This window comes from Tinamus guttatus, unplaced genomic scaffold (genome assembly GCF_059628265.1).
Source record: "Tinamus guttatus ecotype Peru unplaced genomic scaffold, ASM5962826v1 Tinamus_guttatus_pri_ptg000155l, whole genome shotgun sequence".
NCBI lineage: Eukaryota > Metazoa > Chordata > Aves > Tinamiformes > Tinamidae > Tinamus > Tinamus guttatus.
The window spans coordinates 6,115,403-6,141,431 of NW_028288689.1; the positions used below are offsets into that span (position 1 = coordinate 6,115,403).

Below are 26,029 nucleotides of genomic sequence, written 5' to 3' on the forward strand. Positions count from 1 at the left end.
AAGGCAGCAAATCTTGTGTGCTCTCTGCCTTAATTTGATCTGTGACGCTTTCTTGATGCTGTTTTTGTTCAGAACTGCTGTTTTCTCGCAGTAAGGGACCAGACAGGTAGTTAGATTGTTAATACGCAGATTTGTACGTGCCACAAAAAAAGGCAGTCCTTAGAACCAACAAAGCTGCTCTCAGACCAAATTAGTGTATTGGCTGTATAATAAAATATACATATTTGGCACTTTCCTAGCAATTCCAAAAATAAATGCCTTGAATACTGGTCATTAAGATGCTGATTGTGCCACGGGGTTCAGGCAGATGCCTTTGCCTGCCCGGAGCCTTTTGGGAAGTCAGCGAGTGGAAGCACAAAAGTGCATCTAGGAGATGCCTTGGGGAAATCTGTGCTAAATCTCCAAGGTTTCCTGCCGAGGTGGCTCCCAGCTGCCGCCCTGATCACGGTCGTGTTTGCTAGACTGAGAGCTGCGCAGCAGGTGATACCGTTACTGTATTACAAAAGCTGTATTTTGGGCTAATAATGAGCTTATATTCTATGGTAAATCTGAAAAGTAGAAAACATTTTGTCTATAAAAAGGTCTTGATTCAATGACTAAATTAGAATTGATAACACAGTAAAGGGATATATAAAATATATTTTCCTATCAGCTGTTAATGTTGTTAATGACCATATTTACTATCAATGTATACTTTGTTTTTCAGCAATATCGAAAACTAAGCCAGGCCTACTACCCGCTTTTGGAGTGCCTGACCCAAGATCACATGAGTTTCATTACCAGCCTAGAGCCCCATGTCCTAATCTATATCCTCACTTCAATATCTGAAGGACTAACTGCACTAGGTAAGAATTAGTAAAACTCAGCTAAAGAACAAATTCAATAAATAGGTGCTTAAAATTTCTTTGTAGCTCCAAAAGTGAGTGGAGAGATTTTTCAGCCAAGTTCAAACAGAAGTAAAATGCGTTAGCATGCGAACAGGAATCAATGGGGTGTTGTTTTCATTTGATTTGCATAGCTGTTGTGTCAATAGTGCTTGTTTTGCACAGGTATGGTATGATTTGAGAAATTTTAAGATATCTCAATCAACAGAAAAGAGAAACTTGATTTTTTAAAATTATTTATTACTTCCCGAATGTAATCCCACTTTCAAGTGGAATCAGTGTAAGAAAAACATACTTTGAATAATGGTGAAAAGATTCCAGTCTGATTGCAGATCATTTAATTCCTTTGCACTCTTTAATGTACTCTTTTTACCAGATTGCTGTCTAAAAAAATTTATTTGGGGAGTGGGTAGTTAAAATCCATTTAGGATCTGAAGAAGGAGACAGGGCATTTGGGGAAAGGAAAATAAACGAGCTACATTTTGATCACGTAAGAATATCCTGCATTTATAAATTTTTCTGTTCGGAAAGCTGCCTAAAACCTTACAGTAGTCTTCACTGATTAGGGTGGTGTATTAAGAGAAAAATGGGAATGTCTAACAGTCGTGTGTATGGATGTTTCTCCGTAATAGCTAGTGTTTCTCATTACCGCCAAGTGTCAGTCCAGCCCCAGAGGAATGCACGGATGCGCCGAGCCTCGCAAGGCGTTCGCCGTGTTAAACACATTCAGCAGTTTCTGCTGCAGGAGGGAAGCCATTCCTGGAGAGAAAATGGGAATTGAATAGCTAAGCAACAGTAGTAAAGAAGTATTCAGGTCATTTTATTATATAATGCTGAAATCCATCTTCCCCCAAATATTTTGAGTGCTTTGTCATATATAATGATGGTGCAGCAATTTCTGCTGCTAGGATGGTTCTGCTGTGAGTCTGCCTGTTGATGATTTGCAAATGAATTTATTGCACTGAAGGACGGCTTGATTGACAGCTACCAGTTTAGCAGGCTGTGTTCATCATCAGTTATTATTCCACATTACATCTCTTCCACTTGAGATATTGGCTCTATTCATTTTAATAATTCACTAACGTACCAACTTTAAAAACCTCTTTGAAAGCCTATTTGGATTCATGCAAAAGAGAAGAAAATGTAAAAGCTATATACACATTCCACGTTCATGCTAGGTGGGTCTTTTCACTCAGAAGGTGTTTCCCCTCTCACTCCAGGAAGTGGGAGGAGTAAGAAAAATAGGTAGTTCAAATTGTTGTTTAAAAATTCTGTGGTTTAGGTGCTTGGGAGTTTCATCATGAAATATTAATTTTGAGGTATACAGATGTTTTCTTAAAAACTTCCACCAATTTGTACTCCTGATATTCTTCAACTCTTCCAACTCACTTTTGCTTAATAATCCTTACATCACCTAAAACAAATACAAATGTTGTAGGAGACTAAAACCAAGTGTTTAACACTTTTTTCTTTAATGTCATCTGAATTTTTGATACGTGATATCCATGCAAGACATTAAATTCATGCTATGGATTCAAGAAGTTTTATTTGTGTAGTGAATGGTTTTCCACACTCTTACAATGACTTGTCCAGATGAATTACATGTTGAGTTTGGAGCTCTTAATATAGATTATACCATCATCTTGGGAGTTAGTTAGCTGTCACCACCACCATTTTCTTAAGATTTATACTTCTAAAACTTTGATTCCTTTGAAAATCTTGGTATCTGGGGCATTTCTGACTCAGTGAAATAAATATGTCTTTTTCTTGAGTTAATTTGTCATGTATATCCCTATGCCCTTGGTAAGTGGGCAAGTGTAACCCAGTATAGCTTTTTGTTCACTGAATTGTATCAATGCCACCAAAATAAATAAATAAATAGTAGGGTCCAAATAGTAGGATCAGGGCTGCAAACCAGCTCAGGGGGACTTTTAAACTGATAAAAACATATGCATCTTTTTTTTTTTTTTTTTTTCTCCAGAAACACGTTTGAAATAGCTAGCCTTGTTTAGGAAACTACATATCAACCAAGCACTACGTTTTCATGGGAAGAAAAAAAATGTTTGACTTTCTCCTATGCCCTTTATGTACGTAAAACCTTTGAGGCTCTCATCGTGATCACCTATAGGCTAAACATTCCCCAAATCCTTATTTCTAAGGGAGATGCATCTGTTTCTCACTAAATCTCTTGCTTGATTCCACATTTTCTAAATCCTGCAAAATAGTATGTATTCCTTAAGAAGCCCCTAGCAGTAAATCAGCTATAATGGAAGGCCTCCTGTAAGCTTTTCTTGTGAGGATAAACACTCAGTTCTCTTCTAAAGTGTTTACCTGGCTTTTTCACAGCTGACTCAGTGGATCAGAGCCTTTTAATGTGGTCTGCCTGGCAAGTTGTCACTAATCTCTGTGAAGCTTTTCTAATTCTCCTATGATTAATAGTATAGTATGCTATTCATTGAGGGAAAAGTAAAACAATTCTTTCCATCTCGCTGCCTAATTTAGATGTTAAATTGCCAAATCCATCTGCTTTCCAGGTTTAGTCTCAAAAGCAAATAATACTGGTACTGAGCTGCAAGAAATGGATGGACAGGGAAAATACCACTTCACTCTCTCCCCTCACCTTTATGTGAAAAACAGCCCAAAATCTTTTAATTTGCAGCGATTCAGTAATGTCACCAAACTGCTCAAAACCAATCCCCCTTCAGCATGCTGTTGTCATATTAAGACCGAAAAGTGTCCTCCAATTATTTTTGTTGACTGTTTTTTTGGATAATGCAACAGTCATACTCAACATTCAGTTACTTGACCTAATAGCTGATTAGGATTAACTACATGAGACAAAACTACACAGATAAGTAAAAAAAGTTGTACTGAGCTATCACTGCTGACACACACGTCGCTACCACTGGCACCTTCAGTGACTGCAGCCTGCTTGCTTAAAACCCCCCAAATTAGCTCCTAGATAATAAGATTTGACTGGAAACAAGACACTTGCATTGATCGCATCTTTTCCTGATTATCCAGGCTTTCATCTCTGTGTTTTTATTGCTCTGTCTCTATTCTGTCTTTTCCATCCATTTCTTCTCTCTCTACAGCCCTGAATTGGTAGCTCCTTGTTTCACTTGTTTATTCTATTTATTTGGTTGCCTGGCTTGTCTCATTAAGATTTAGTGAGAAGCTGTTGTGCTCCACCGCAAGGTTCCACATGCCCAGAAGAGTCATTCAAGGGAGTTTGCTTGACGCTCCCTGTCTGTTATATCCTTGCAATCAAAAGGAAAAATGAGCATAGAGAAGCATATTTGATATATAGTTATGGGCAAATTTAAGTAGCTCTTAACACTCATATCAGATTCTCATGAGCAAATGATAGCATAGACCTGTCTGCTGTCCTGCTAAAATCACTTACTGTCGAATGTAAAATATCTACTTGTACAGTATCAGCATGTTTAGAACTACTGCTGTTTTGTAAACTGATGATAGTGATTTACTTTGTATTATTCAATTTAAAAAGAAATAGAGTTAAGCAGTGGTTTAGAAATACAGCAGAGCCCTCCTATGAAATATGTATTTTCAAATATCTCACTTGTTGTTATTGATGGTGATTCAATTCCACCATGAATTGCATTTCTAGTTTATATGCAGGACTCTTAGTTGAGAGCGCAATGAGTGCCGGATCCTGCCGTCTGCTCTGGCAAGAACCGTAACTTCGAGCTCAGCCTGGTGCAGGCAGCGTTTTCTAAGGTCCTGCTCTGGTGAATTCAGTTTTAGGAAGTCCTTTGGCCCAGTAGAGGCAGAGTGAAAACACCCTGGCTCGCTCCTGTGAGCAGTAAGATGCCTTGAACCTCCTGCTATAAATCAGATGGATGCTTTGGAGAATCAAATCCGAGGAGTCCATTTGTAGCTGCCTTCCCTGCAAATGTTTTCTCAGTATTCATTTCAAAATGTTCTTAGAAAAAAAAACAGTTTTTAGGTGGCGAAGAGTTAACAGTGTCAGCACAGAGCTTAAGGAGTTAAGCAGACACAGATCAAAATACTTCAGTGTCTAGAGGGATGTGTTTAAATGAACACTGCAAGGTTGGCAGGCCTCCAAATTAGCATAGTTTAAAGAATTCAAGGTACATTTAATTGGATCCTTCTAATCCCTTTTCCCTCAAAATGAGCATTTTAACAGTTTAATTCCTTTTGCAACCCCCACACATCTCTTACTCCAGTGGCCCATCTAAGATAAATACTGTGAACTATAAAGGGCCTGGAGAAGTTGTAGCTGAAGTCAGTGGAAGCGGGTTAGAAGCTGCTGTCGTCTGGATGTGGCATTTACTTTTGCAGCGAATCTCGGTTAGCTAAACCGCGCACGCGACGAAGCAGAGCAGTGAACGCACACGCAGAGCTTCGCCTGGGCCAGCAGCTCTTGAAAAACGTCTCCAACCAAAACTGCAGAACGGGAGTCACAGCATCCCGGTTGCAAATGTTCCAGTTGCAGCCGCTGTTCCCAGTTCCAGAAGTCTCTCAGGTGTCAGGCCAGAAGGAAGCAGCAGCTGGCAAGGGGGAAGGGCTGCGCTCCTATTTTCGAGAGGAAGAGAAAAGGAGAGTGTGTGAGCAGCAAGGACCAACACACTATTATCCTCATCACACTGATGCATATAAGTGAAGAGAATCCTCTTTCACAGCAGCGGCACAGCAGGCACCACCTAGCAACAAAATAACTTACATAAATCAGGCAGACACATTTACTCTGCAAATAGGTTTAAGCTTTTAATCTCCCTTACTTATAGAAACAGTAAGTAAAGATATGAAGTGGCTTTTGCTTCTACTTTCCAGCAGTATCCTTTGCTGTTGTGAATTTCCGTTTCGGGGACATCTATGAAATAGTAGCCAGTGACCAGTGCTAGGTTGCCAGATGTACGTAATATATTTTAATGTACTTGAGTTATTAGTTGTTAAATAAAACAACTATCTGTTCTGTGATCACCTTTTTATTGGCTTTCACAGCCTTGGTTCATGGTTTACTATTAGACATGCCGATTATAAGCTACATGGGGCAGGGAAGCATTATGAAATGCTACTTGATAGAAACCTTAACAGTAAACCTTCCGGTTTAACCATGGCACTTCGGTAGGGAGATAAAAACAGAATTTTAGTTTTCAGGCATCTGGAGTCTTCTGAATGCAAAACTGAACACCATAAAATCACACTGTGCACTTCTCAGTGTGCAGTGGAGCGGCTCTGCTCGTACAGGATCCCGCAAAAATTCGTCAGGCTTTTAGTAGGTGGAGGTATCCAGGCACTCATAAAGTGAAGGATTGACACCACTGTGTATAAAAAAAAGTCTTCAGAGCTGGCCACTTCCTCCATCAGAAAGTCTTGCTGATGTATCAGCCTGTGGTCAGAAAGATTGCTAAAGTTAATCTCTGAGTACTGCAAAATATCATTATGAATTTTTATTTTGTGGAAACAATTTAAAAACTTCTTTTTTTTTAATGCAGATACAATTGTCTCCTCCAGCTGTTGCGCTAGTTTAGACTACATCGTTACCTACCTCTTCAAGCACATAGCTAAAGAAGGCAAGAAGACTCTAAGGTGTAGAGCAGTTTCACAAGATGGACAAAGATTGCTTCACTTCATGCAGCAGAACCCTGAAGTATTACAGCAGGTGAATCATTAAATTTCTGGATTTTTCTTTTTCTTTTCTAATAGTATTGAATGCTAGGGTCATATTGGCCATTTAGTAACAGAACTAACCTCCATAAGTTGGTAAGCAACCCTGACCAGCTTCAACTGTGTTGTCATGACAGCTAAAGATGGAAGGTATTTTCTGTCATGCACAAAAGCTGCATGCTATATGCTCCTGTCTTAAAGCTTGCTTGTTTATCATTTTTGTTCATAAAATAAGGTATGCAAGATCACCAATACATTTCAGTTATCCAAAATGTTTTAGGAGGGCAAAGATGAATTTATGGCATTGAACCACACATTTTGATAGTTAAATGTGTAAGTTAAATGACTGTGTTATTGAGTTTGAGTATGTCATTTTATAATAGGTGACTCAGAGTTGGATTTTTCAGCTAAAGGTGAATACAATAGAAAGTCAATTTAGCGCTTCTGAGAAGGAAGTAGTTGCCACAGCACGACCAGCTTCCCAGCTCTTTCCGGCTTATTGTAGCCTAAATGCATTATGGTGAGATCAAGATATTAACAGTTGCATATCTCCAAATTTACTCTTGTCACATTCTGTTCAAATTGTACTAAACTATTTAAACATGTGCATTAAACTATTAAAACATGCACATATACAAGAATCCCTGGATTCTTGATAGCATTCCAAAGTCACCTTTTTACAATACATGTTTTGCAAGTCTGGAAGGGTTAACAAAAACGCAGTTATCCACAATAGCCATCTGCATTTTGATATCTTTGTGTTTTCCTAATAGATGTGCTGTCATTTGTAGAAAAAGTGACACGTTACAGACATCATAGTTATTAACTGCCGTTGTTTACTATTCTCATTGAGGGTAAAAAGTAACTAAGGGTAACTAATATATTTCTGCCAGCGTAAGGCATACTGTGAGAACATCAATAATGTTTATTAGTGACATCATTACCCGAAAGTGAGGTAATTTCCTTGTCACTGTACTCATGTTTTACGTGTCTAATAGGAGTTTTGTGGAAACTAGGAGAGAAGTCCGTGTTTGGTTATGGGAAGTTACTCAGTATGGCAGCCCACGTGCAAGGGCTTGGATGTAAAGGACAGAGCAGCAACCTGGACTCCGGACTTCATTGCATTTGCAACATCCTTAACATAATATTTTTTCTGTTAATACGCAGTAATCTTTCAATTTACTGTGTGTGACTAAGCAGTGATCCGTCTTTATTAACTGCATACTCTGCAGCATATATTATATTTATTTTGAATGCAGGCTTTCACATACTCTTTTAAATATTAATGGTCGGTCTGCAGCAGTCAGCATAACTACGATTTGCATTAGCAGTGGTGGCCGCGTCCCAAGTGCTCTGATGTCACCTGCCATCATGTCCCGGGGTCACACTGCACTGACCCCCACGCGCTCTCCCCATTGATTCGGGATTTTGACTCTCCCCTTTATGAGGCAGTAAAATTGATAATTATTCAGAGGGGAGCGGAGCACTGAGCGGAAAATCGATTCCGCCCGCTCTCCACCACGTCTAAGGTTACGTGCGGGGCCGGCGCTCGGGCGGCCGCCGCGGGAGGAGGCGCTGGCGGCCGCGTTACCTCAGCGTCCCGCGCGCTGCCTCACGGGGAGCGCGGCGCCCCCTGGCGGCGGCCGCGTGGGCCCCGCGCCGTGACAGGTCCCACGCGCCGCGGGTCCTGCCCCGCGCTCGGCGCTTCGTTCCGTTTGCAACCTCTGAGCGCAATTTAGAGACGTTATCCAGCACTATCATAACTTTCCGGATTAATTGAAGGGGGTGGAGGCGCACCAGATGTAGCCCAGGCCAGCAGAGATTTGGGTGGCTAAGCAACAGAACAGGCAGCATATTGAGTGAGCCAAAATTCAGTCTCCAAGCCATTTATTTTAACCGGTGACAATACGTTTAGACTCTAGTGTTTCGATATGATTGATGGTTTAATATCATATATAATTTTTTTAATGAAGGGAACCCATTTAAATACGTTAACATTTGCACTAGTAGTCTCCCATGTACATAACTACATTTAATCATTACTCTGATTGTTTTTGTGGTTGTGTAATTTGTATCAGCAAAATAACTATGTCAAAACCATCTTATCTTAATGAAAAATAAGGTTGCTTTTCTTTCATGCACACTGCTGACTGCACACATATAAAAGCAGCAGCAATCAAAGTCTTGAGTATATTGCTAAACGTGCAGCTCTTGCTACGTAAGTGTTGTCAATTAAGAAATCAAAAAATATTAATGAGCTTAGTGTCTTTTCTGATGCTGCTTTGTTTAAAGCCAAGTTGCTCTTCGTTGTCATGTGAATCGTGTAATTGGATTTGAAGACTTTTAGTGTTAAAATACATCATCATTAGCGATGTATGCGAAGCTTTCACGCTCTTAATAATGGCGCTAAATCAGATTGGGAACCTCCTCTTAATCATGGAAGCCGCAATAGCCTCTACGCAGACCGTCCCCGCGCTGCAGAGGGAACTTTCGTTCCGCGAAGTAACAAGTATTGTCCGCGATGAGCGCCTGGAACAAAAAAACCTGCAGTTCAGCTCGGCGCACAAACTGCTGGGGGTGGCAGTGTTGGATGTGCCCCCTCGGGCTAGGCAGCTGCCGCGTGTTCGCTTTTGTTTATCCGTCCCTGGTTTATGTAGCCTTTAGGCCAGCGCATGGAACAATCGCTCCTACCGGGTCAGCTGCTGGTCAGAAGCAAAGTAAGAAAAGACTTTGCGCCGAAACGCCGCGGCCGTAATTTCCGTGCAGCTGGCACCTGCTACTGGTGCGCGGCGGGAGGGTGAGAGGTCAAAGAGGCAGTTGTTCTAAACTCAGTGATGGCTTAAAGGGACTTGTAGATTAATCTGCTTTATTAACTTCTGTATATTAGATAACTATTGCCGTGAATGACAGTCCGTCTTTCTGAATAAGTCCCTTCACCTCTTTCTCTTTCAAATTGGCTTTTGAGTAATGAATATTAAATAGAATGCGTTTCAGGGTAATTAAATGAAAGCATTAGGGCGATGCTGTTGCACAATCATATCTATAAGTTTCTTGTGCATTTGGCTGGCGTTATTACTGTTTGTTGCTTTTTGCCAGCGGAACAAAAAGCATAAATGTTTCAATTAAAGAAGAAGAACTGGCCATATTTCTCAATAAGCTTGCGTCTTCTACGCCACGTAAATATTTTCAAAAAGCAAATAAGTTTAAGGAGAAGTATAAAAATGTTTTATTCCTTGTTTATACCACTCAGTGTAATATTTTACGTTACTTAGAAATGTTCAATTTCTGCCGGTCCATGGTATATAAAATCCTAGGAGGTGCTGGTTTGGGGAAGGGCAGAAAATATTGCCATTCAGTAGAATCTAACTAGCGATATGAATAGCACCAATAATTTTGTAAAGTTCACATTATAATTCAAAATCCAGTTAGAAGTGATGCTTGCAGTCGGGAAAGAAAGCAATATCTTTACAAAATGGATAGGGAAAGGTGACAATCCATTCCAGCATCATCCACTGGCAGATTTGCTGTGTGAGTAATGAAACTTGTTCGCAGTGAGCAAACACCCTCCCCTTCCCACAACGGGAAAAAAAATTAAATTTAAATTTCTAGAATCGCAGTGGCTTCCAGGAAATTAATTGCTTAATTGCTGTTGGGTATCGTAGCGATGGCCCGTCCAAGCCTATCGCGGATGAGACGACGCTTGCGTGGAGATCGGCGCGTGAGGAGGAATCGCCGCAGGGGTCTGACCTGGTCCACGGTCACTTGAACATGGGACGTGTGGATCAGGTGCAAAAGGCTCCTGTGACCAACAGTGACCAACATACACGGAATACTTTTTTTTTTTTTTAATTCAACATTGATAGCTTTCCAGTTTCCAGAATTCTGGAGCAATACCTCAAAATCCTCATGACTTCATAGACTAATATATTGCTGTTCTCCTTTTTTTTTTTTTTTTTTCCCCCTTTTCTATTTGGTGATCCTGCAACATTCATGTTTGCATGAGGTCCAGAAACTTAGTGGGTTATTTTTTTTCTTGGTGGTTACTTGCTTGTTTTTTGCAGCGAAAATTGAAATTCTTGTGCATTTACATGTCTCCAGGAACCCGCACAGTTAGAATAAATAAATACAAAAATATTCTGAAGATTCAAAACAGATTGGTGAGACTTAGCAACTCCGTTTGGCTTAGCTTTACCAAATGCTTCCAACCCTTTATTGGGCAAGCCAGGAGCAGGAAACAGCTTAGCTATTGCAGGAGCACTACACACAAAGGACTGCAGCGTCTGACCTTTCGTTGTCGCTGTGTCCCTGAATTCATGTTTCGTTTCCCTTTAAAAAAAATTAAAAATGAAGTGTGTGCAGCCGCCGTTTAAAATCTTTTTAGTGTGACAAGTAAAGTAATCTTCCATTGATACTTAAAAGTCCATCTGCGGAAATTCAGCATGAATGTTGAGAGAGACGCAATATCTATTGAAATGTTGAGTGTCAAACTGCCAGGGTAATGTATTTAGTATGAAATATAATATTCAAGGCATTTTGTTTTGATGACTGCATGAAATGGCCTTGTGCTCTTATCCTTTGTTGTTGTTGTGAAAGATGATATTCGCCGGGAAGAGCTGGTGACTATCCAGGACGCAGTGGCAATATGCTTATTACCATCTTTATCATCTGTCTTTTAGGTTTATTTGCAATAGCTTCAGTTACGGTTCAGTTCATTGGAAATGGGAAAACACTTTTAATTGTTACACAATCAGAATTAATTTATGAGCAGTTGGGGCGCAGAAAGGCTTGCCGTCGTTAGGCAGTGCTTAATTAATACTTTGATTAGCCTTTTTAAGTTGCAAGCTTGTGCGCTGCCCTGCTGAAATGGAGCAGGTCACTGCTACGTGGAGGAGCTGTGCTTCATGTTTTAGAGCCAGAAAGCTGCTCCTGGGCTTCTCCCTGCGATTTCCTTCAAGGTGTGGTTTAAAAGGCCAGCCTGCCTCCTTCTCCCTGCTGATTATATCAGCACTGAACCGAGGTTAGTACCAGCAAAATCATTACCCTGGTCCTCATTTGCGCTGCGCTGCTGGTGGCTGGGGATGCCCCCGGCTCCGCTGCTGGCAGGCGGCCGCCCCGGCATCCTGCTCTCCAGCTGCCCCGGGCAAAGCAGCATCACGGAGACGAGGTGCCCGGAGCTCCCGGTGCCGCTGCAAGGGCAGGCGGGCCCGCCGAGGAGGGGAGCACATGGCCGAGCGCGCGGCCGCTCCGCGGGGCGCAGCGTTTGTCCCCAAGGCTGCCCGCGCCGCTGCTCGGCAGCAGCCCGTGCTCACCCTGAGATACCTTCGAGTTGCTCAGGCTGGGAATGTAGAGCTGGCCTCCTTCTCTGCCCTCCCCTCCAGGGGTAGCTTTCCCCATATGTAAAGCACTTCTGTAGACAAAATCCGAGATTAGCGTCCAACTGGTTTCAGACTAAATGCTTCTCCCACCATGGCCAGCATTTTGGGAGGCCTTCCTGGAATAGAGGGATTGGAAGCCTAGTGATCCTCAGGTAAAGAATGGAAAATTTAGATACAGGAGCATTTTCGTTCCTGGAGGAACTTCATTCGTTCTAGGAACTTGGCCTACTCCTGCACCAAAGCTATGAAAAAATCTATGTTGCAAACAGTGATTCGTAAATAAGTTGTTTGGGTCAGTTTAAAGTGGCCGCTACAATAGCTATCACTGAAAATCTCCGAGTGCTACCAGATTAAAAAAAAAAAAAAATCAGGTTAATTTTGCAATCCTGAGGTAGAATAACTTTCTATCAGGGAGCACAGATGGGTATGCAAAAAGAAGCTGTGCAGACAACAGGAGTTTGAAAACATCTGTCAGCTGCAGCAGCTACCCGACACAGGCTCTAGCACTTCAGCAGCGTGGGAGTGTGTGGCACTCAGCAGAGGAGCTGGGGCACAGGCAGAGGAGAGGGAGCACCCAGGAAGGTCGTGATTAATGAAATGTGTCCCCATTGCCTGCAGGGAGATGGTGTTTGATTCCTCGGGTGTCTTCCCTCTTGCTGCAGGTAATCTTGCTCCAGGCAGTCTTGTAGCCGGCCCTTACCCCAGCAAAACTGTGTGTCCCACAGGCCTTGCTGCTTTACTGCAGGTGGGCTGGAGTGGCTGGTGAGCGTCTTCTCCAGCCCTGGACCAACTCACCCAGGGACATCGGCTCCCTTAGGACACGTGGACCTGCTCTGATGGCACAGCTTGGATCAAGTAACGTAGCCCTTCACGTAAGCAATTCGGGGCAAGTATGATTTAAGGCACACGTGTGATTTAAGAGAGAAATAGCCCATCACAAGTGTGCTTTTGGATTAGGGGAAAGAGATTAAATTGGCTGTTCAGAACAGCCTTGTTTAGGGCAAATCGTTTCATGGTGAGTAGCTGCTGTGCAGCACGTACCGTCTTCCCCCTTGCAGCCCCGCTGCTGTGGCTTTCTGGTGTATAGCACAAACATCTGCTTTATGATCTTGTCAGCCGTGTGAAAGGCAGCTCCTCATAGACACAGGGTGGAAACCCCGGTTCTGCAAAGCCCACTTTGCCCCACTGATCCACGTTATGGTGCCGTTAACATGTGATACTTCATCGTCAGTTTATTTTAACCATGGAAAAAAAGGGAAAACTGCAGCAGATTTGGTCTAGTAATTTTATAGGACAGGTGCTTGTCGTTAGCATTAAGCTGTCATCCAGAGTGTATCTTTTTCATATAAATGGTGAAGTCTGTGCTCATGCTTCCTGCTCAGATCCTAAACAGGGTGCAAGCTCCTCACTGACCAAGGTTGACTTCATAATTTAGAGGGACAAGACTTACAAGTCATAAATGCCTACATATTGCAAATTGCAGCTAATGTGCTATTTCTGCCAACTAAAAGGCGATTTTAGTGGGGGAATAATGTGCTGTTCCTACTTTCGGAATAGCGGACTGGAATTTACGTATTTGCTCTGGAAATCCTACCTTTGAACAGGGACTGAAAATGGAAAATATCAATCTGAAGGTTAGACTTTCTAGTAAAATAAATATTTTACAACAGATGAAAATTTAAGGTACGCAGTAATCTCAGAGCATTTAGGTCTTGCTAGTGTTATTAGTAAATGATGATCCATTTATTGATGTAGGAAAAATTGATGATAAAAGAACCAAGAACTCTGAAGGACATTTAAATTAGTAATCACAGATCCTAAATTAAGAGCTGACTGTCTAAAGGCACAGCTGTGGAAACCTACCAAGCTCCACAGACTGAACAACAAAAATCTGAATTTCTGAATTGAAAAAAAAAAAAAAAAGTGCACTTATCATCCAGGTGTTTGGTTAAAAGCTCTTCATGTTCTTAGGTCCTTCCAATTTTTCTTAGCTCCTTCCAAATCTTTTGTGAAGCATTACATAATGCTGTCTCTAGCGTTACGTAATGTTTGTTCTCTATATTAAAAACATGATTAGTTGCTGCAGAATAAAATATTCATGCCAACATATGGAAGAGGGACATGAGTTACGGGCCCTGCTATCATGCGAGTGCTGTTCTGTTGATAACATGAAGCAGCCAAAAGGCTTTTTAATGGCAAGGCATTTACTTCGCCGGCTTCCTTTAGTAAAAGTTTTCGTAATGAGTGATGTCTTGAACAACATTTTCCTCTCCACCCAAGAAAGAGGGTCTGAAGGGAAAGGGCTTGTGAAGAATTTATTGGAAGAACTTTCCCCTTACCTCTTTTGTCCATGGGTTCTTCCATAAAGAGCAAATGAGTCAAGAGAAACATCGAACAAGTAAAGTGATGCCTCATGTTTAGGCTAACAGGACCAGAGGCAACGATTTTGGTTTGAACCACGTAGAAAATAGATTATCTCCTCTCCTGTCCCCTTCGTTTTTTAATGTCTCTTTTCTCACCTAGAGACCTTGTGTTTCGTGCTGAGGTACGAGCAGGGAGTTGAGTCTTTCAGGTCATAGCTGGCTGCACAGGTTACACTGAGGTATCTCTAGCACATTTTGAAACTAACCAACATTTTGGAAATAGTTCGCAGTGCTCAGAACTGAAATAAAAACGCAAATGCTGCTGCTGTTCTTGTCCGCCGCTAGTGTTAGCGGCGATGGGCAGCGGTGTCAGCTCGTGCACTCACCTCTTCGTTTCCCTGTGTTAATGGGAAAGATTTCGTCATCGTAAAATTGAGCCTAGCATTTTTGTGCACATTGCCATCATAAACACCAGGGTATGTAAATGCATGCTGACAAATACAGTCAAGAGGGAGGCATGTTATTTCAGTGCCTTCTTCAGGAGTTCAAAGAGCTTCAATTCCCTCAGGATCTACACAACTCAGGGGAGCAATATAAGTGCCCTTCTGTGTGCAGTATCTAGAAAAAGTATCTAGAAACTCTTTTCTGGATGTAGAGCAGGAGGCCACATCCAGAGAGTACAAAAAAAAAAAAAAAGATTGTAATGAGGAAACATGGAAAAATGGGAAAAGGAGTTTTGGGGCCATGATCATGGATTTTTGAAGTCCTTAATCCTGGTGGAATTCAGCTCTGTGGTGGCCAGCTGGCTTTTATATGTACTCTTATACACTCTAATACACTCTTGACTGCATCAGACGAAGGTCTGATACGACAGATCTGTGTGCCCTGATTTTACGCTTGCATTTCATAATGCAGCATCTACCTGCTTGATTTTTCACCCTTGAAGGGAGAAGATTTTGCAAAAACAACCTGATTTTCCACCTCCCAAAGTAATGAAGTCACGTACCTCCGTGAGCAGCGTTAATCGCTGTTGCAGAGAGCTCACGGGCAGGTTTTACAGCCCTGCTCTTGTTAGTACTAGGGACCCACTAGTCCCAGAGCCCTTCTGCACAGACACAACTTTGTGTGAGAAGTCTCAGCACTTGGCAGTGCTGTAACTAAGCGGATTGAAGGAACAGGTTGATCTATGCAGAGAACAGGCGTGCACACACGTAGCTTCGTTACATGTATTCAAAAAGCCCTGATTAAATCCTGTTCCCTGCCCTGATCCCAAGTGCTGCACCGGCTCCCTTGCACTAGTCCTTGGAGTCAGAAGTGAGGTAAAAAACATTTGACTTTGACCTGAGTGGTTTTATTTCATTGTTTAAGAAATGCTCCTGTCTAACCTGGAGATAAATGAAATTATAAGGAATGATACTTGCTGCTCATGAACTGAAAGCAAGTTTCTGTTAGGGCTTGCATGGAGTTTTGAGTTATTTGCATAAATACCAAAGCAATATAGAGCTGGTTCTGTCCCACGAGTAACGGAAAAATAGCTTGCCTGGCAGGTAAACTGGGAAGCCAGCGGAAGGATTGGCCTCTCCCACACCAGAGCATGTGTTCCCAACTTGCAAGCTCAGAGAGTTTGTGGATATCTCTATTTTCTGTGTTGCAGGTGGTCTTTACTGCTAGGATTCATCTTTTTCATTTAGTGAAACATGCTGTTTGACTCGGTCCTGGTCAGTTATTACAGGCTAGTTTGCAGTGCGGCAGCTCTCTGGAGACCCTGCTCGTAGCTACTCATTGGCCTAGAAGAAAGGATTTAATGACTTTCTTCTTCCTCTCTGTTTGGTTTTAGGGTGTAGATATTTCATAAATGTGAGTCAAACTATTTGCTGGTGACATTTTACAAATTTTCACTCTGTTTAATCTCTAAGTAATGTTTTTAGGCTCGTATGTGTTGTGGCCTTTGGCATTTTGGACTAACGTGTCTCAAGGATATGTCAGAGCTTTTTATCTGTAAATGGCTTCTATAGTTATTTTGTTAGCTCTTTTTACAAAAGTAGTGCCAGTCCCTAAAATAAGTGTACCCTTTCTTGCTACGTGCTGGCACAGATAAAGCTGCACAGCAAGTCAGGAAGAGGCCTCCGAAGGAGAATGCTCTTTGTGGACTCTCTGAAGGCTCTGGTTACCTGCCCACCAACCCACTAAAGAAAATCCTTGTCTCTTATTTGGGTGCTAATGATACTTAATTGTATGCACTGATACATCTCAGTGGGTTCAAAAGCTGATGACGTAGCTTTATTCATGCCGCTGAGCTCCACAGATTAAGTCGCAGAAGTAAAATATTGGAGATCACATGCAGGATTTGTGACCAAATTGAAAATGGTATGAGCCTTTCTGGACTCTGCAGTGTGAGGATTGCCCCTATCCAAATAGGGAATGCTCCATCCAAACGCCTTGCAGTTTCACACAAGGAGAAAGGTGGGTTTGAGAGAACCAGAATCTTGAGTAGCATCTGGAGATTAATCTGAAACTAATATAGATTACTGCTCACATATGTATTACTCTACTGGAAGCAGTGTGACAAAGGGGCAGATCCCTGGAGCGATATCGAAGTCTGTATCTTAAATGAACACTACTCTAAATCTCACAGAATTGAATCTCAATTCATATTTGTTTCATCCTCAGTGATTAGAACTTCTTCTTTGGAGCAGACCTTTGACATTCATTTTCTTCAGCTTTCTCCAGGTAGTAGTTCTGGTTATGGAAATATTTAGCTTGAAGGATGACTTGTGCAGTGTCACAGGCGTATATGAGATTCCAGTGATTTCAGCATGGTTAGTCAAGCCCTCATTATTTTTTTCTTCTCTCCAAATCCTGCAGGGTGGGAGCAGTATCCAAATTCATATAACTTGTCTGAATTTCCTTTCAGATGATGTCAATCCTAATGAACACCATCATTTTTGAAGACTGCAGAAATCAATGGTCTGTGTCAAGACCACTGCTAGGACTTATACTCCTCAATGAGAAAGTGAGTATTTCAGAAACTCTGCCAGATTCCCTCTTCACATGCCCAACTAGCTCAGATACGTTATTCTATATTGCACAAAATTGTACATGACCCTTTCAAATCCTCCATCGTCTTTCCTGAGACTTTACTCCCTTTTTGCCCTCTCTAAGAGCAGAGCGTGGTATTCAACTCATGTACATTGTGAGTGTACACATTCATTCACAAAGGCTGACTGATTTCATTTGGATGGAAAGTCCTCTCAAACCTTTACCCCAACGCTTATGTCCAGCCTTAGATTGAAAGTGTGGTTAACTTTTTATAAAAAGCTGTCAGAGCTTTGCTTTTCCAGAATGAAACAGTAAATGAAATTATGCAAGCTCCTGTGGCTTTTAAATAGAAATCTGAAACAAGAACACTATGGAAATCACATCAGAAAAAAAAATTGCTTCCTAGAAAAATAGTTAACCTTTTTATTTACTTATTTATTTATTTTTCCGGAGCATTTCGCAAAAACAGCTGGCTGGGGGGGATTATCTAAGCCTTTACACTTAAGCACTCTCATTGATCGCAATTTGGATCGCGTGCATCTGCGGCAGAGTCTGTAAACCAGGAAATACTCTGCAATTTGCCCTCTCAATAAAATCTGAAACTATGAATTTGGATATACCCATCATGTTTCCCTTGTGACTCGGTATAGAGAATATTGTCTCAAATGGAAACCAGCCGAGTGAGTGAATATGAGCTGATCTAAATGTGTGCATTTTTTTGTGCGGCGAGGCATTGCTTCTGAAGACACTGACCTGTTGTATTCTCCATACTTCAGAGCTGGCTCTAACTTTATTCTGAATTGCTTTATCTCCTGGGCAGTCACAAGCCTCAGTGTATTACTGCTTTGGAGAATGAATTGTCTATACAATAAGAGGGTGCTGGAAAAAAATAAGACACTAAGATTAGCAGCAACCGCATACATTAAAATTCAAACTGAAATCCCAGCTATGGAAGGAAACTAATAGAAGAAGAAAATATATCAAGAGGAGAAGCGCTGTCTCATCATTCACCTGTGCTGAAGGATCCAATTTTAGCCATATCCAATAGCACTGTCATTCATCTTCTTGGTGTGTTATTGTGATTTAAATCCAAGCTCTATAAGAGAGAGCAGTTCTTTTAAAATGATTGAGAGGGAATAAGGGCAAATTCAGTGTTTAGGAAAACTTTATGACATCACAATATTATACTTTACAGATGGAAGCAATATTTCCTACTTTGGAAGGAAAACTAATCATTTTCTATCTGCTCTGAGTCACTGCATCATTATAAAAGTGGGAAATAAGTAGTTTTGTGCATTCCCAATCTTGTTCGAGACGACACTTTTGTTTATATAATGCTTCTGATTTATAGCATTTAAGTATTAGCCTGACTATATATTAATTATGTGGTTTTGATGTTAGCTGCTTCGATATGAGAAGAAATTAAATATTTCACTTGAAGATAAAACCGTGGAGCTGTAAATCATAAGGAACAAATTTGCGGCTGGCAGAAAATTCTTTTTACTGAAATTAGACTAGTTCTAGTGATTATGTGTTTTGTTTAGCAGACATGGATATGTACAAGCACCTTCGCTTAGGAGCACGTCCTGTACTTCTTGTAGAAGGGTGGAGAACAGGAAACATAATTTATGGTATTTGTATGGCCCCTTTTGCATCAAGCATACTTATTTCTTGTTCAGCAGGGCCCCAGAAAAAAAAAGAGGAGGCTGCACACATGGCTGTAAAAGTTGCCTTTCCTCAAATCTTTTCAGTGCACTGCTCCTTTGATTATTGAAAATGGGTTTCTTTATTTCAGATCAGGTCTCTCTCCACAGTTCCTGCGAGAGCAAGCGCGCACCCTGGTTTACTTTGATTGCTTGTTCTCCCCCTCCTTTGTTTTAGTGGGATCTTCTTTGCTATAGCTCGTCTCCAAAGGAAGGGATCGGGTTTGCTTGGGAACTCAGAAAAATTGGGATGCACACAGCCTTGTCACCCTAGGGGTGGCTGTGCCAAAATGGGAATCGTATCCAAGTCCCCTCTGAAACGAGGCCGAAGCTTTTGAGACAGTGTCAGCTTGCGGGGCAGTGGGTGGGTTGCAGGTGGCTCCTGGTGTTGCCCTTTGCTTCATTGCAGCAGCAGCAAGTTGAATTTGAAACCTTGGGGCAAGAGATTGGTCTTTGGGGCAAGAGAAAAACGACTCTGGGTTCTGATCCAGTGGCAACAATGTCCCTTGTTAGCTGTTGTCCTTCTCCAAAGAGCACCACAGCTCCAGGGTTTGGGACCTGGCTATTGGATCGGCTGCTGCCTCTGCTTGCAAGACTGCTCGAGTTGTGGAGAGCAGAGATGCACAGTTCTGCCTTTTCCTGGCTCGGAAGAAGTGTGGACTGAGTGCAAGGAATTTTGCAAGCAGACAGTAAGGAGATGTGCACTTCCTATAACCTGTTAATTTGTCAGGCCATGGCTTTAGAATTGCAAGATTTTACCATAGATTCTTTTATTATCCCCCCTTCTTTCTTCTTTCTGCAGGAGAACAGCAATTTTGTTGGGAAACTGAGGCGTTTAGTATGAGATTTGCACAAGTTTTGCAAAAACATGTTAAATCACAGGCAGCTCTGCATTTTAGCTGTCTATACAGGACCATGCACCCTGAATTTTTTTAAGCTAAATTAATTTGAAAAGCCTACCACATTTTGAATACTGAAGACTGATTTTCAGACCGCGAATAACAAGTTTTCAGGTTAGGCATCTGGAACTTGGACATGAATTTAGACCTAGCTGAGCAGTTGCAAGCGAGGTCATTTTATCTTTGGTTATTTGCAACCATTCTTGAGTTTAAAAATCGTGGTTTTTTGCACGTGGCGTCTGCTTATCTTTGACTCTTGGTCACCAATGATGCAGTTTGGACTGGTGGAACTTTCCAGTAGCAGATCCTGGAGATCTAACCACAGTTCCTCCTGTCTCTTAAATGCTTAGACAGGGGGAAGACACTGTGGATGTGTCTGTGCCCTAGGACTTAGACTGACACAGCCAATACAATGAAGACCAAAGGGGATTATGTGACTTGCTTGGCTGCTGTAGCGTGGTGGTTGGTGCTACCACTGGAGGTCCACTGCGTTTGGAGGTCTCTTCCAGTTTGATATTTGTCCTAAGGTGGTAACAAGTAGTATTTTAGCTAGTCTATAGATTGCTTTTAACTGCAGTTCCCTGAAAGGAATCTATGTAGTTTCCCAGCTCAGCACCTTGTCTTTTTGAGAGCAGAATTTGAATTTAAAGAATGTGAATTTAAGAAGGGGCCCCTTCAAAGGTGAAGCAGTGCTTGGCTGTGCTGCTGAAATGTTCTGCTGGGACAAGCGGGGCCATCAGTACCTCAGAGAGCAGCCGTTACACGCTCGTTCAGGAATGCTCCAGGCACAGGTGAGTACCTCTGTTTTCACGTTTCCAGCCCTAATTTATAAATGTTCCCTCCTTTTTTTTTTTTTTAACCACAGTACTTCAGTGAACTGAGAGCAACCTTGATAACCAGCCAGCCAGACAACAAACGCGAGGTCCTCGACCAGTGCTTTAGGAACCTTATGGAAGGAGTTGAGCAGAACCTTTTGGTAAAGAACAGAGATAGGTAAGTTCATAACACAAAAGTGAGCTGCAAGAATGAGAGATAACCAGAACCTTCAATTGGAAGAAGTTATAGAGAGTAATCTGGGCGACCTTAAGCTGAAGCTCCTTTTGCCTTCCTTTTTAAAAATAATAGTCCATCAAATAATTTATACACAGACTGAACAGTTAGAGCTTGAACATTTAATAAATTTCTTAGTCTGAATTACATTTCCTAGCTTCATCACAAACCCTAAGTTTGCCAGGCCTCAGTTGCTGCTTTTTCTGTTTGGGAAAAGCTGCATCACTACAGCAGGTGAGTCCAGCAGCTCCCATTTTTCAACGTCAAATCTCTCTGACAAAGCACTTCCTTCCATCCAGCAGTGCTGCTCTTCTGACAGAGTCTGTTCTTCCTGCTCTTTGGTGTAGACAAGTGCTTGTGAGATGACAGCATGAGAAAGGTTCAGTAGGGCCCATTACATATCAAAGATTAACATGGCAGGAGGTGTTTTGACATGAATCATGAATTCACCCGCTCTTGCCGTCATTAGAAAAGTAGAATGGAAGTCACCACAAACGAAATGGAGAGTCTGGCTGCAGTTAAAAGACACTCTAGCTTTCTGCTATTAGCTAGGTACTTTTTTTTTCTGTGTGTGTTATATATCCAAAACAAAATCTCGGAAGTATAGAGACATAATCTCAGTCCAGATTGTAGAACTTCCCAGCTTGCTTGAAACAAACTGGAAGAGGTCTTGAAGAGAAACAGTGGCCAAAACTATTTGGTGATTTTATTTCTCTGCCATCTTGGGAGGAATTACAACTTGTCAAAATCCTAAAAATCAGAAATCTCAGGTGGGTCATAATCCTTTGTTGCTGTGAAAATTATCATAGCTTTGTTTAATGCTTGAATATTTTTTGCATTTATTATAGTCGTCACAGTTTTGTTTCATTTTCCTACAAAATTCCAAGATTAAAGGTGTAAATTCCCTATGGTCTCAGCATGGACAATAACCAGAGAAAGGAGAGTGTGGGGTTTGGAAATGAACCCAAATACAGAGTTTGCATCCATGACCCTTAGGCTGACTCTGTGTGACTTCCCATGTGGGCACATGTGGGGAAAAGGGAGATGCCCAAGAAAAGGCTCTGCCTGTTAAACCGAGGGAAACCAAGCAGCAGGCTGCAGGACACGGCCTGTCCTGACAGTGTCACTTCCAAGGGGATCCATCTCCCTGAGCAGTCCTTCAGGATGGAGGGAAAAAGAACAAATGAGGGTCTGAGTAAAATTTTCAGCCAGGATGGGTTCTCAGGTCCGTATCTCTATTAACTGAAGGGAAGATCCTCAGGCCAACGTTCATTTCTGAGGGAAGCGTGCTTCGACGGGCGCTTTCTCTGAGCTGCCTCACTCCGAGATCCGTAGGATCCATGTTCTAGTCTGAGCTCGGGGAAAGTGAGTGGACAAGAGCTGAACGGGCAGAGACTTCAGTTCCTTGGGCCGCCTGCAGACAGGACATTTAATAATCTCTGCCTTCCTTATGCCCACATGGAACGGGCGTTTTTGCTCAGTTCTGGGCAGCTTTCTGAACCGGGCAGCGGGGAGGAGGCTCTCAGGAGCTTTTGTGGATGTGCAGGGGGACCCGGAGCAGCTCCTGTCGCGGCAGCGTCGCCACCCGCCCTGGGAGGACTCTCCGGCCACCCCGTCCCCAGCGCGGGGCACAGCTCAACACAGGTTTTCTGCTTGCAGCTCCTCGTCTGCAGTCACGCTCGGCTTTATTCTGTGGAGCAGGAGGCCTCTTTTAACTGCATTTGTTTAAATTTGAGCAGAAATCAATTTCCATTAGTAAGGAAATACACACAAAAGTGGAAAATTATGAATAGAATAAGGAATGAGCTCATAATTGCATCCTGTATTTCCATGCACAAGCCCCAGTTTACCGCTCTGCTGCCACACGTAGCCATTGGTTTCCTTTCAATTTAATCTACGTTTAAGTTACCCTTCCTTTCTTTTTTTTTTCTTTTTTACCATATTTGGGGTCTCTTTTTCCCAGGTTCACTCAGAACATGTCTGTGTTTCGGAGGGACATGGCCGAAGCTCTGCGCAGCGAAGGGGCCTCGGATCTCAGCAGCCTGGACATGATGAGTTGACAACAACCTGGGACGACGGCGACACCGGCTTTGAGAGTTTGGGAACCCCACTCTACTGTTAGATACATTTTGACCCTCGTGAAAGCTATTTTTTTAAAGATAACTTCTGCCTTTTTATATCTCTGGCCTAAGTGTAAGGATTTATAATAGTGAAAACGATGTAAAATCAGCCTTAGTTTGAAGAACATTTTCAGCCTTTCTTATCAAAATTTATTATCTTGTTCTTTTATCTTTATGAAACGATGTAGAAACAGTACTTAACCAAAGAACAAAATAAATATGCATTGCTTCTAAATTTGTATTAGTTAATGATTCTCAGTTCGATACATATTAGTAAGTGATATTTTTGCTCACTAAAGATTTCACGCTCACTTCCGCTGTGGTCGTATTTGTTTGAAAATGAGATTAAAAAAAGAGTATGAATTTTATATGACATCTTTTTGAAACAATAAAATGATTATTTTTCTACAAAATGTTACCCATTTCTTTTCAGCACCAGAGGACGGTGGCAAAAGATGGGCCACAAAGTGGAAGCCGTAAAGGTTTTAGCGTAGAGGCCCGGTTAAAGGTGCGTAGCACAAGGGAGGCGAGAGCCGCCGCCGACCCAGACGCCCGCGCGGTTCCGCGTCGCGCGGGGGATCCCGGCGCTCCCGGCACCGGCGCCGCTCCGCGCGCTCCCGCCGGCCCGGCCTGCCGGGCACTTGGTTCCCTCCTGCCCCAGGCGCGAGTTAGCGCGAGGGCTGCCGGCTACACCGACTAATTGAAGCGGAGTTTAACAAAAAGAGAACTCTGCAATAAGCCAGTTAGCTTGTAGTGTCCAGGAGCTATTACGGGCAATTAGAAATGGCTGTGATTGGTTTCAGTTGCAGCATTTTTTTTCCCCAAAAAAATCTAAATCTACTTTAAGTGTTTTTCATGCTGTTCTTGTATTTGCATATCAGTAATATTTCAGCACTCGTTAGATAAAAATATGAGCTTTGCATTGTGGCCAGCAGGGAGCAAAAGCTCACATCATTTTTTTTTCCTGTGGAACTGTTATTTTCCCACATCTTTTTCAACTTGAGGACCTAAATCTGAAAGGATGTTAAGTAATTATTTGGTTTTGTGTAAGTTCAGCTGAAGAAATTAACCCACCTCTAGCCAGAGTCTGATTTCTAAGCGTGCTGAGTACCCAAGGAAAGGGGCCAGCAGAGGTGACAGAGGTTTTGGTATTTTTAAGTGTGGATTGAGAGCCTGGTGCTGTGTATCAAGGCTGGAAAACCTTATGGCAAGCCAGGTGCTGATCTATACATCAAAACCCTAAAACTGAGTCAAGTCATGAATTTTCCACTTCGCTCTTTGATGAAATGGGAATTGTGGCTGCTAGGTCAAATTGGGGAAGTTGCAAATGTGCCACCTACCTGTGTGTGTGTCTGTCCCTGTGTGCACATGGATATATGGCACGTAGGTGCACGGATGCATCTCTGACCTGGAACCTGGGGAAGGGTTTCCCCTTTCTCACCCTGTGCTCTGCACCAAGCACTTTTGGGGGCAGTTTTGCTATATAAACCCTTGCGTCGCTGGCGGCACACGGTTGTGCTTGGTGCTCACGATGCCCCCGAGTTACATGAACAGGGCCTCTAAAATACGTCAGCTTCTTTCCCAAAACGCGTTGTGCAGAGTCATGGTGAGGAGAGCCGGCAGTGGGATGGCTGTGGGAAAGAAGCCCCAGTTCCTGGTCTCTTTGCCTGCATCAAGAGATGATGAAGAAAGGTGGCCTGTAAAATAGCCACGTGAGCCTCGTTAACGCGTTCCCGAAGTTCACGATGAACCTGTCAAACTCCATAGAAGAAGGTGTTTCCTTGCCGTATTAAAAAAATAATGATGGGGTGGCTTTTAGGTGCTCACAAGGCGCTCGCTGCTACGCGCACTGCTCGGCCCAGCTGCTTCCTGAGGTCTGCGGAAAGCACAATAAAATATGGAAGTTACGTTTCTGCAAGCAAGAGCCCGAGCATGAGTTATTTATAAGGGCAAGATCCACCCGGTATCACGATAAATAAACCTTAATGGAGACCTGCGGCCTGCCTCCTAATGCAATCTGCCCGACAGAAGGCGGATTTAGCTGAAAACCCTGGCAGGGAGCGAGGGGCGGCAGAGAGAGGAAGGGCCGGGAGCCGCGTTGAAGCCGGGGGGACAACCAGGGCTTGGCCTCGCTCGTGTCCTGGTGCCCAGCCGGGATGGGCCTGGCCCTTGTGCCCCTGCGCGGCTCCCCTTGGCCTCAGCAGGGTTGTCCCTGTCCTGCTGCGCGGGCCAGGCTGGTGCTCCCTGACCCAGAGGGACGGGTCCGGCTCCAAACTGTGGCTCCTGCCGCGCTCCGGGGTCTCCGCAGGGCCCATTTCCCACATAGTTTTATCATCTCCCACCCGTGTCGCTGCAAGTGGCTGTGGGTGCAGCAGCGGCGGAGGGCCCAGGCCCCGCGCGGCGCCGGCGCGCGTGTCACGGCGCGGCCCAGCCGGGTTCGCGCGGCCCCATTCGGGGCCGCGCGAACCCGGCTGGGCCGCGCCGTGACACGCGCGCCGGTGCCGCCGGCCCCACGGTGGCCCGGGGACAGGGCTGGGACCGGCCGGGTGCGGGGCCCTTCCCACCCAGCTGCCCCGCACGGACGGGGCTGCCCCAGCGCCGCCTCCTGCCCCGGCGGGACGGGACGGGACGGGACGCGGTGGGATGGGGCGGTCGCCGCCCCGATCCCGGTTCCAGCCCCGGCCCCGCCGCTCCGCGGGGACGCGCGGGGGAGGCGGCAGCGGCCGCGGAGGGAGAGACGGCGCAGGGCGACCGCGGGAGAGCGGCAGTTAAGGATGCCATACGTCCCGGGTTATTAATTATAAAACGTAATTAAAGTAAAACTGCAGAACGTCAACATATTAAATTTAAAAGCTAATATTAAAATAGAGTTAATATTTAATAAGGTAGCCGAGCATTACAAAACTGTACGCTGATACGCTATATTTAACTGTGTAAAACC

At 43.3% G+C, this 26,029-nt stretch overlaps 1 protein-coding gene across 1 annotated transcript in view; it reads left to right on the forward strand.

The window, feature by feature from the left end:
• Positions 1-23,053, forward strand: part of RANBP17 (RAN binding protein 17) — a 136,084-nt gene extending 113,031 nt beyond the window's left edge. Inside the window, exons 24-28 of the mRNA XM_088522626.1 lie at positions 707-845; positions 6,368-6,534; positions 17,192-17,290; positions 20,784-20,911; positions 22,932-23,053. Of these exons, the coding sequence (XP_088378752.1) occupies positions 707-845; positions 6,368-6,534; positions 17,192-17,290; positions 20,784-20,911; positions 22,932-23,028 (630 nt within the window). The 3' untranslated portion in view covers positions 23,029-23,053. The remainder of the gene's footprint in view (positions 1-706; positions 846-6,367; positions 6,535-17,191; positions 17,291-20,783; positions 20,912-22,931) is intronic.
• Positions 23,054-26,029: the final 2,976 nt, after the last annotated feature.